The 12,257-nt window shown below is 43.4% G+C and overlaps 1 protein-coding gene across 1 annotated transcript in view; it reads right to left on the bottom strand.

Moving 5' to 3' along the window:
• brip1 (BRCA1 interacting protein C-terminal helicase 1) overlaps positions 1-12,257 on the bottom strand; it is a 148,360-nt gene that overhangs the window by 118,051 nt on the left and 18,052 nt on the right. The window contains 3 exon segments of the mRNA XM_034168974.1: positions 1,070-1,185; positions 9,785-9,903; positions 10,838-10,973. Of these exon segments, the coding sequence (XP_034024865.1) occupies positions 1,070-1,185; positions 9,785-9,903; positions 10,838-10,973 (371 nt within the window).

Below are 12,257 nucleotides of genomic sequence, written 5' to 3'. Positions count from 1 at the left end.
CCTAGACATAGTTAACAAAAGTAAACATGGAAGCCGTGCAACAGAGTAATGTTAAAATACCAAACTCACTCATTGTGAGTGGTATAACAGGCACTAGCTTTGATGAAGAGCTCTTTGACTACCTTAAACAGTATGGTCTCCATCAAGATTGTGCCCATAGACCCTCCAAACCCGAGGTAGGAAGTAGATCTTTGTTGAGTACACCTCAGGTGCATCTGTACAGGAACTTTTACCATTGCTACCTTAGATTCTCACCTAAAAATTAACCTGATATACTTACCTTGTAGAAGCCCTAAGTACTGTCTACTCCCCTGTAGTTAGCAAGACTGCTACACAGACTTACTTAACTGAACTGAGAGATATTGCAAAGCTGACAGGTAAAGACTTCACAGATGTACTGAGAGAAGAGCTTAACTCTATTACTAGAGCTGTTGACACTGACGGACATGATAGTCCAGATGACCATGGTGACTCAGACACAAACCAAACCCCTGATTCACACACTTTTACCAGTCCATTGCAACAATTTTGTGACTCTGTCTGCCATTCAGTCCAAGCTAATGTTAGGAGTCTTCCACAAACTCCAACTCAAAAAGCGTTTGATGTCAATCCACCGAAACTCCAAAAAGTTATGGAGCATATTGTAACTGAAGAAATCAATACACAAATGAATGCCCCCTTTAGATTTAAAAGTTCCTGTCTTTGGCTCTATCTTTGAATTGCACACCACTCCATTACGAATCTAGAACTGGTCCTAACCCATTCCCTTTGCCTAACAGCATAGGTGTTACAATGTGCTCTGTGAATCTCAAAGGCTGAAGACCCAGAGACTTGAACGTCACTGCAGAGATGATGAAGTGTCTCATCAGGATTGACATTATCAACACCATGAGGTAACAAAACATCCAATGATTCTGTAAAAATATAGTATCACCGCAACCTGATCAACAGCCATTTCTTTATCCCAGACAGATCAGAACCAATCAGAACTGACATCTTCATAATGTGCAAGTCTGGACTAACTAATGGTTAGCATGTTCACAGCGAGGCAGTGATGGGGGCTCCTCACCGAGTTCATCATGGCCAGCTGAGATGGGTAAGCCTTGCAGGGGAAGTGGATCTTTACCCCTCCGATGGTGTACTCCACGGCGGATGATGCAGCCATGTTTGTTTGCACGAATGGTTCTGCTCACAAAGAGAGAAAGAAAAAAAAAAGAAGAAAAAAAATCACAGTAAAGTTGGTGGACTTGTTTCAGTTAACAGTTGACTTTTCCTAAATGTTAAATCCAAGTATGAGATAATGCACATCCTAGTACAGAGGCCCAGACAGTCATTAACATCACTGATAAAGTTGTTTGACTGACTGACCGATTGATTAATTGACTGATCCCTCATAGTGATGGTAGGGGATAGGGGAGGTGATGGTCTAGTGGTTAAGGTGTTGGGCTTGAGTCCAGAAGATCATGGGTTCAAATCCCCGCCTGACTGGAAAATTACTAAGGGCCCTTGGGCAAGGCCTTTAATCCCCTATTGCTCCCGGTGTGTAGTAAGCGCCTTGTATGGCAGCACCCTGACATCGGGGTGAATGTGAGGCATAATTGTAAAGTGCTTTGAGCATCTGATGCAGATGGGAAAGCGCTATATAAATGCAGTCCATTTACCATAGTCCAACAAAAGGGCATCACAACATTTACCTTATTGTCCACAATACGTGTAATACCTTCACTATGAACATTAATTGCTAATAATGTATGTGAATAAGAACATGGATTATAAAGTAGTAGAAAATATGATAACTGTGATTGATAAATTATTAGAATGTATAACTATTGAAATATGTGAAGGAAAAAATAAAAATGTAATAGTCAGCTGTATATATAGAGCACCACTAGTGTTGAAGCATTCACTGACTGGATGGGAGAACATTCTCAAAAACCAATCAAAAAGTTGTCTTCATTTGTGGTGACTTAAATATTGATCTGCTTAATCCAAACAAGCATAAAATAACAGATGGATTTATCAATACCATGTACAGCATGAGTTTATATCCAAAAATCACTAGGCCAAGTAGAATTACATCCCATTGTGCCACCTTAATAAATAATATATTCACCAATGATATTGAAAACAATACAGTGAGTGGATTACTAATCAATGACATCAGTGAGCACTTACCAGTTTTCATTGTTTATAGTAACCACTGGAGGAAACAGCCACAGGAAAAACTAAAATACAGGTGAGAGCGGACAGAGGAAAAGATGAATACACTGAAGTTTGATTTATGGGTGCAAAACTAGGAAGAGGTATACAGTGAAGGTGATAGAGCATATGGAGCTTTTTTAAAAATATTTACATCACTATATGAGAAAAAATGTCCAACAAAACAATACGGTAGAAAACAAAAATCCAAAGATCGACCATGGATGACAAAAGGATTACAAAATGCATCACTATATAAAGAATTCATAAAACTAAGGACTAAGGAGCCAGAAAATAGATATAAGAATATAAAAATAAGTTAACTATATTATAAGGGTATATAGTAAGGAATACTATAGTAAGATCCATCCATCCGTTTTCTTCCGCTTATCCTAGGTCGGGTCGCGGGGGCAGCAGCTCAAGCAAAACCTCCCAGACCTCCCGATGCACACACACCTCCCCCAGCTCCTCCGGGGGAACCCCGAGGCGTTCCCAAGCCAGCTGAGAGACGTAGTCCCTCCAGCGTGTCCTGGGTCTTCCCCGGGGCCTCCTCCCAATGAGACGTGCCCGGAACACCTCTCCAGTGAGGCGTCCAGGGGGCATCTGGAAAAGATGCCCGAGCCACCTCGGCTGGCTCCTTTCGACGTGGAGTAGCAGCGGCTCGACTCCGAACTCCTCCCGAGTGACAGAGCTCCTCACCCTATCTCTACGGGAGCACCCAGCCACCCTGCGGAGGGAAACTCATCTCGGCCGCTTGTACTCGCGATCTTGTTCTTTCGGTCATGAGCCAAATCTCATGACCATAGGTGAGGGTCGGAACGTAGATCGATTGGTAAATCGACAGATTTGCCCCCCTGCTCAGCTCTCTCTTCACCACGACGGTCCGATACAGCGACCGCATCACTGCAGACGCTGCGCCGATCTGTCTATCAATCTCACGCTCCATCCGTCCCTCACTCGTGAACAAGACCCAGAGATACTTAAACTCCTCCACCTGAGGCAAGGAAACCCCACCGACCTGAAGAGGGCAAGGCACCTTTTTCTGGCCGAGAACCATATCCTCGGATTTGGAGGTGCTGATCTTCATCCCGGACGCTTCACAGTCAGCTGCAAACCGCTCCAGTGCACACTGAAGGTCCTGGTTTGACAAAACCAACAGGACCACATCATCCGCAAACAGCAGAGATGAGATTCTGTGGTTCCAAAGCTCAAAAGCTCCCATCACCGACACAAAATCAAGGACCGAGACGTTGCCCGGTATGGCGGAGCCGGGGCCCCACCCTGGTGCCAGGCCTGGGGTCGGGGCTCACGCGCGAGCACCTGGTGGTCGGGCCTTAGCCCACGGGGCCTGACCGGGCTCAACCCGAAAGAGAGATGTGGGCCCGCCCTCCTGTGGGTTCACCACCTGCAGAGGGGGCCATGGGGGTCAGGTGCAGAGAGGACTGGGTGGCAGTCGAGGGTGGGTGGCCCGGCGGCCCGGTCCGTGCTAACAGCCTCCGGCTGGTGGACGTGGAACGTCAGCTCACTGGGGGGGGAAGGAGCCTGAGCTTGTGCGGGAGGTTGAGAGGTACCGACTAGAGATAGTCGGGCTCACCTCCACGCACAGCTTGGGCTCTAGTACCCAACTCCTGGAGAAGGGCTGGATGCTCCACTCTTCTGGCGTTGCTCACGGGGAGAGGCGGTGAGCTGGAGTAGCATTGCTTATTGCTCCCAGCTCAGTCGCCATGTGTTGGAGTTCACCCCGGTGAATGAGAGGGTCATGTCCCTATGCCTTCGGGTTCGGGACAGGTCTCTCACTGTTGTCTCGGCCTATGGACCAAGCAGCAGTGCAGAGTACCCAACCTTCTTGGAGTCTCTGGGAGGGGTACTAGATAGTGCTCCAACGGGGGACTCCATTGTTCTCCTGGGGGACTTCAACACCACGTGGGCAACGACAGTGAGACCTGGAAGGGCGTGATTGGGAAGCACAGCCTCCCCGATCTCAACCTGAGTGGTGTTCAGTTGTTGGACTTCTGTGCTAGTCACAGTTTGTCCATCATGAACACCATGTTTGAGCACAAGGGTGTCCATAAGTGCACATGGCACCAGGACACCCTGAGCCGGAGGTCGATGATTGACTTTGTAGTCGTATCATCTGACCTTCGGCCACGTGTCTCAGACACTCAGGTAAAGAGAGGGGCTGAGCTGTCGACTGATCACCACCTGGTGGTGAGTTGGATCCGCTGGGAGGGGAAGAAGCTGGTCAGACCTGGCAGGCCCAAACGTATCGTGAGGGTCTGCTGGGAATGACTGGAGGAACCCTCGTCAGCGAGGTCTTCAACTCCCACCTCCGGGAGAGCTTCTCCCAGATCCCGGGGGAGGTTGGAAACATGGAGTCCGAGTGGACCATGTTCTCCACCTCCATTGTCGATGCGGCCGCCTGCAGCTGTGGTCACAAGGTCTCTGGTGGCTGTCATGGCGGCAATCCCCGAACCCGGTGGTGGACACCGGACGTAAGGGATGCCGTCAAGCTGAAGGAGTCCTACTTGTCTTTGTTGGTAGGTGGGACCCCGGAGGCAGCTGACAGGTACCGGCAGGCCAAGCGTGCCGCCCTGTGCGGTCGTAGAGGCAAAAACTTGGGTCTGGGAGGAGTTCGGAGAGGCCATGGAGAAGGACTATCAGTCGGCCTCGACGAAATTCTGGCAAATTTGTAAATGTTAGACCTAACTTGGCAGAAAAAATTTCCTGATTCATTGTTATCTGAGGACTGGAATGATAATCTTATAGAGAGGAATCCCTGTTCAATGTTCCTCACAGCAGTAGAAGAAAAGAAAATAGATTTTGTTAACTGCAAATACAAAATCTACTGATTTAAATGAAATTGACATGATAGTTGTAAAACAGGTCATTGAAGGGATTTCAGAACCATTAACATATATTTGTATTTTGTCATTTCAAACCGGCAAATTTCCCAATGAAATGAAATTAGCCAAAGTTGTACCGCTGTATAAGACTGGGGATAGACACCACTTCACAAATTACAGGCCTGTTTCTTTGCTTCCAAATTTTCCAAAATATTAGAAAAATGATTCAATAGATTAGATAAATTTATAAACAAACATAAATTACTTATTGACCGTCAAAATGGATTTAGAGCAAATAGTTCAACATCACTGGCATTAATAGAATCAGTTGAGGAGATCACAAATGCCATAGATCATAAATTACATTCAGTTGGAATATTCAAAGATCTTAAAAAAGCTTTCGACACAATCATGATATATTAATCAATAAACTTGAACGGTATGGGATCAGGGGATTAGTGTGCACTGGGTGAGAAGTTATTTGAGTAACAGAAACAATTTGTGAAGTTGGGGGAATATACATCATCATGCTTGGACATTGCTTGTGGTGTCCCACAGGGGTCAGTATTGGGTCTGAAACGCTTTTTACTTTACATAAATGATATTTTTAATGTGTCCAAGATATTAAAATTAGTATTATTTGCAGATGACACAAGTATTTTTTGTTCTTGGGGGGGGGGGGGGGGGGGGATTTGCAGAAACTACTAAGGAACATCACGACAGAAATGGGAAAGCTGAAAATGGTTTGACAGAAACAAATTATCATTAAACTTAAGTAAAACAAAATATATGTTATTTGGCAATTGTAATAAATACATACAAGTACAGGGGTGGATATTGAAAGAGTATGAAACTAAGTTTCTTGGGGTGATAATTGATGATAAAATAAACTGGAAGTCTCATATAAAACATATACAGAGCAAACTGTCAAGAAGCATTTCAGTTCTGAACAAAGTTAAATACATTCTAGACCACAACTCACTCGCATTGTCTATTGCTCATGATCTTACCATATTTACATGTCTGGGGCAATAATTATAAATGTACAACACAACCATTATTCATACTGCAGAAAAGAGCTATAAGAATAATTCATAATACTGGTTATAGAGACCCACAAATTTACTATTCTTAAAATCAAAAATTTTAAAATTTACTGATCTGGTTCATTTTCTTCAATCATACAATCATGAATAAAGCAAAAACAATTTACTTCCTAGAAATATTAAAAACATGTTCTTTAATAGAGTAGGAGATTATAATCTGAGGGGGGAGTTTAACTTAACACATCAGTGGGCACGTACAACATTAAAAGGTTTTTGTATTTCTGTTTGTGGAGTGAGGATGTGGAACAGATTGAGGGTGGAGCTCAAGCAATGTCCAAGCATGAACCATTTAAGCAGCGGTATAGGTACATGGTTTTTTCTAGGTATAAGGAGGAGGAAGGGTGTTGAGGGTTAGGGTGTTGGTTGATCATTGTTTAGTTGTGTGCACTTTGTTTTTCTATCTTGTAAATATTTCTTGGATAGTCACTCGACAGTCCCAATCATCACAGCGTTCACTTTGAAATGATCTGGTCATTTCAGCGTGTTGATGGCCGACCAGAGCGCGGCGCGCTCTCCACCGTTGTGCGGACGTCTTTAAACCGGTTGTACCACTCCTAATCTGTGTGACACCCAGAGGATCGTCACCGAAAGACGTCTGAAAAATCCGAATGGTGTTTCCACTGGCTGTCGCCCAGTTTCTGGCAAAATTTGATGCAGTCACGCTGCTCCAGTCGTTGCCGCCATTTTCCTTGCAAAGAATAAACGACGAGAGACTCCACCCATCGTCACACAAGGCTGCTTACAAGCAAATGACGCAATCGACAGGTGTGAAAAAAATCACGCATTCCACTCACTTAATCTGGCTTTGCAGCATCTTGAAGGTGCAAATACCTTTATTCGGATGTTGTTTATTGATTTCCTCTGCTTTTAACTGCATACAACATGTATTGGCAGAGCGATTAAGAGACATGAACATTGATGTTGGCCTAATTTATGGATTATTGACTTTTTAACAAACAGATCGCAGAGAGTCAGAGTTAATGAAACTCTCTCCGATGCTGTTGTATCATCCACTGGAGTCCCTCAGGGCTGCATTTTATCTCCTTTGTTGTTTGTTCTTTATACTAATCTCTGTCAAAGCCAACATGATAATCATCACATCAAAATATGCAGATGATTCAGTTATCCTGTCCCTTCTGCACGGTGATGACTCCACAGACCATAGCTTGGTCTTGCTGGACTTTTTAGAGTGGTGCCATTCATCCTCTATATAAATGTGGATAAAACTAAAGAAATGCACATTGATTTCAGGAAAACACCACCTGTTCTGAATCAATGTCCATTGATGGGAAGCCCATAGATGTTGTTGAGAATTATAAGTATCTGGGCACCCAAATTGACAATAAATTATCTTTTGAATTGCAGGTTAATGCAGTGTGCAGTAAGGCGCATCAAAGAATGCACTTTCTGCGAAAACTTAGGAATTACAACGTAGATGGTGTCTTCATAAAATGTTCTACAGTTGCTTTGTGGGAGTCTGTGTTAACCTTTTCCTTCCTGTGTTGGCTCAACTTATTGAACCTTAAGAATCGCAACCGTCTTTGTAATATTGTCAAGGAAGTGGTAAAATTATGGGGAAACTCAGTGCACGGACATCATGGACCTTTTTAAAACAGGGAAAATTATGGCAGATTCGGCACACCCGCCTGCACCCACAATTTAAGTATTCTGCCCTCGGGCAGACGCCTGGTAATGCCCAGATGCAGAACCAACAGACTAAAAAACTCTTTTATTCCCACAGCCATTGCTCTCCTAAATAACACCTAAGGAACTCACTGTTGCACTTAAGTCTATACTGACTTGCACCTTATTTTTCTTGGTTTTTGTTTGTATATTTATTCTGTTGTGTTTTTATGAACTTGTATGATGGTGGTTTATGAATGCAATTTTACTGCGGACTGCACCTGAATTGCCCCCATGGGACTAATAACGATCAAATCAAATCAATGTTAGTTTTTAGAGTTTTTGCCAAAACTAACTAAATAACAGACACACAGATTTTGACCTTAGATACAGATACAATCTATTGTAGACATAGAATTTTATGAATTGGCCAGTGTTTGTTTAACCTCCAGTAACCGACAGAGGCCTGCTGTGGTCATGTGATCACTGTGTTTTTATAACTATGGATACTAAAACTTAATAAAAAGCAACTGACAGACGATAATGAAATTTTGTTGAGATAATCCCCAAGTCAGGAAGAAGGCATGGCTCAAATTATTTACCTCTTTCTTTAATTTGTTTACTGTAGGAAGGGTTTTTTTCCTTTTTATCTCATTATTTCACATCCTCTAACATAAAAGCCGTGTGGGGAAAAAAGTCAGAATTTGACCTGCCCCATGCTCTCGGAGCTATAACATTGGACATAATTACCCCCAACCCATCTGTTCATATTGCATCTCATCAGTGGCAGGTGGTTAATTTAACTTTGATATGACAGTCCAATATTTATGCGTGTGGATGCATTATTAATCAGTGATGAGAGACAGGACCTCAAATATTTACGTGGAAAAGTTTCTTTTAATCAGTAATTTCAGCATATTAATTTCTTCCTAACAGTTCAAGGTCAAACAATCTCACCACAAACAAACACACTTATGCCCTTCTGTCTCTTGGTTACTGTGGTTACCATCACACGTTTCACATTAAACTGTTGTGTACACACTCAAAAACTAACATTCATGTTTCAAACCCATTAAAATCCTTTGTTCCCACAGCCTGGATTCATTTGGAGGGGTACACTGCACCCTGTGGTGGGACAGAGATATATTACTGCCACTGATCAAATATGTGGAAAAACACAACTACCTAAAGGCACCTTGACACTTACAGGAATTTGATCCCGCACATGCCACACAATTCGTTCCTGCCAATGTGTCCCCGCGTTGTCCCGCTTGACCCACACAATACAAATAATCATTTGCTCCCAGAATTTGCTGATGAAACCTTCTCCCTTCGCTCTCTAATCACAGAGAAATCATCTATAGCTGCAGGTTGTCTCGTGCACGTTGTGCAGTGGGAGAACGCATCTGGAATCTTGTCTCAAAGGTAATTATTTATTTTATATACGTATACACACACCACGGGTAAGGGATTGGAAAACAGGCGCATTTTTATTCCTTCTCATGAGTTAATGTTCCTGTAAGTTGTTTATTATAGATCTAACATGTCGTCATGACTGTTCAGATGCGCTGTGTGCAATGATACGCAGCGATACACAACACGCAGTGACATACACAACACAGCGACACACAACAACATGCAGGCGACACGTTTTTGAATTGGTTGTGCAATGTTCACGACTGAGTTCACAAAATGAAATGTGTGCCAGATGTTTTGAGTCATTTTGAAATTTTTCTTTGTGCACTGGCACGCAACCGCGCAGTTTACAGTGGGTTTACTCAACTGGCATGCCAGACTGCGTGCCAGTGGGGGGATCAAATTTGTGCAAGTGTCAAGGTGTGTTAAGAAGAGAAGAACACCTAAAACATGTTTTTATTTAGTTTGTGTTGTTGTACATATTAGAACATTTGATACTTTTATGTCCCTGTGGTGGGCGTGGCTTATGTGGCCAACAGCCTCATTGATGTTTGAGTGAAGCATGTTAATGTGTGAACTGTGGACATGTGGACTCACGCAGCTTGACAAGGACGGCCGGCTGGTGTCCTGGTTGGATCCACCATCCAGCTGTGAGCAGGAAGTCGCCATCGTCCGCGAACACGGACTCCACGCTCCAAACAATGTCTTTTCCGGCTCTGAAACACAAAAACTCTTCACTCAGGCTCATCTAATTATAAACACATCACCTGAGGTGTTCTGTAAAAAAAAACAAGTGCACAAAGGAGAGATCAGAGTTGTCGTACGCAAATTTACCTGCAGTTAAATTAACTAAAAACTCACTCAGCTCAAACCACAAGATGTGTAGAAGAAGTTTTAGGTTCCATATTTGAACTTGTGATGAACTATCAAGTGTCCTGATCCGAACTGTATGTCCTCATGGTTGAACTAGCAGGTGTTCAACCCCAAAAAAAAAAGGGGCTCTATTATTCATTCAGTCTGTCAGGGGCTTTCCAAGGCCTTTTAGGTGCTTTCCCCGCAGGCCACGGCGAGGGGGCCTCGGGCCAGCTGCACCTGTGGCTGAGGCCACGTGCGGGGTCCTGCCTCAGGCCAGCTGCACCTGTGGCTGAGGTCTTTTAAAAAATCAGTTGTAAATCCTTCACGTTTTAATGGGAGCGTTTGTCACGTTGAAATAATGGCCTAACACCTGCTTAGGGTTCACTAGAGGACGCTTCCAATAGAGAAAACCATTGTCTTTGGGAATGAAATAAATAAAAAAGTCGAAGGAGGAGCGATGCCCGCAGGGTCTCCAATAAATAGATGAGCGCGGTTGTCATAGTCAGTCTCTCTAGAGGACTCAGTTTGTCTAAAGCTCTGTGCCGAAGGCTTAAATAAACTTAAAAACTCTGTGAATTATCTTGCTTAAGGCTGAATTATTCTAAAGTGTTGTGTCCTTTTCTAGCATATCACTTGCAATTAGTTTGTGTTATCTAAAGACGACATCCCGAGAAGACTAAGACGACCACGACAGATGGAAGAAGTTTAAATTTTAGTCCACAGTACACCTTCACTGCTAGCCACCTGTACACCACACGCACGGGCGTGCCACATACCACCCACGCGCGCGTGCACATGCACACCCGCCCATGCATGCATGCGTGGATGAAGAAAATCTCCTGCCTCCTTCTCCTCAGCTGCTGGACGAATGCGTTTCTTGTCAGGCTGAAAGTCTTCTTCTTGGTCAAGTTCAGAGAAGAATGAACTTTGTCTAAAGAGACAAAACTCAACAATTACCATGTTTTGGTCTGCTGCATGAACAGTACAGTCTCTCACACTCTGGTGAAACAGTCTCCAACCCTGTTCTTGGAGCTCATCTGTCCCATGTATTGTTTCTTTTTATAACTTTACTTTCTAGCCACAGTTAACTAACTACATCAGGTGTCCACCACCACACAGGAGGCTAGCAGACACCAGACCCCGGATGAAACTGAAAGTGTGGAGGTTGGGTGATCTTCAGGATCACACATGGAAGCCAGTGTCTCCCGTGTCGTGACTATCACAACACCATTGTGCACACACACACTTTTAATTGTGCAGAAGCTTTGGGACTATCACCGCCCCATCACAAAGCATCATGAACCCCAGCACCACTGTCAGTGTACTTACTGATGTCCCCCCCCGCGCGGTCTTCATTTCATGTGCAACACCAGCATCATAGTATGTGTTTGTCTAAAAACAAGGTGACTGGGCACCGAGTGGCCATGTTCATGTCGTCCATCACCAGAAAGCGTTTTCTGCTGAGATCAGCAAATATCTAGATTTGAAGTCGAGAGCTGCACAAACAGCGCAACAATCAGATGCTCTGGACAAATTAACTTCACCATGTATGTACCCTCTTGCCTGCACATATCCACACCAGTCACCATATTCATATGACGGCGTATTATGGCCACTATAAGCAAAAGAGCTCTCACGCTCTCAAGATCTATCAATTAAGTATAAACTGTCAGACAACTTCTACCTCGTGGCCATAATAAGAGTAATGAGAAACAAAATTATTTATGGATCAAATACAAACTACGTGTTGCCCATGGAGATCCATGGGCTCTAGACTGGGTCGTGGTTATAAAATAGGTAGCTGATATTTTTTAAGGGGGTAATAATTATGCAATATTTCTATAACAATTTAGCTGAAAGTGCAATAAATTAAAATGATAAAGTTTGTGAATAATCGTATTTTATTATTTGGCACATTTAGGTTTTGGTAGTATGTTTTACAATTGGCAAGGGTGAGATATTTCCTTTGTTCAGAGCTGTCTGGTTACCAATTTCAATTTATTTTCATTTATTTATATAGTGCGGTGATCAGGGGACTGATTAATTAATTAATCAACGTCCAATGTTCACTGTTGTAGATAAGATCCTAATTTCTTCAAAAATATTAGTCCTCTCAACTTCTGTTTTCGTGGCATTCATCCTTGACTGAAAATACATAAACATACTGAACAGCAAATGGCAGGTCTCCCCAGTTTTCTCCGTGATTGAAGTAACA

Source organism: Thalassophryne amazonica, chromosome 4 (assembly GCF_902500255.1).
Source record: "Thalassophryne amazonica chromosome 4, fThaAma1.1, whole genome shotgun sequence".
Lineage (NCBI taxonomy): Eukaryota > Metazoa > Chordata > Actinopteri > Batrachoidiformes > Batrachoididae > Thalassophryne > Thalassophryne amazonica.
This window is presented reverse-complemented; position numbering and strand designations above follow the sequence as displayed.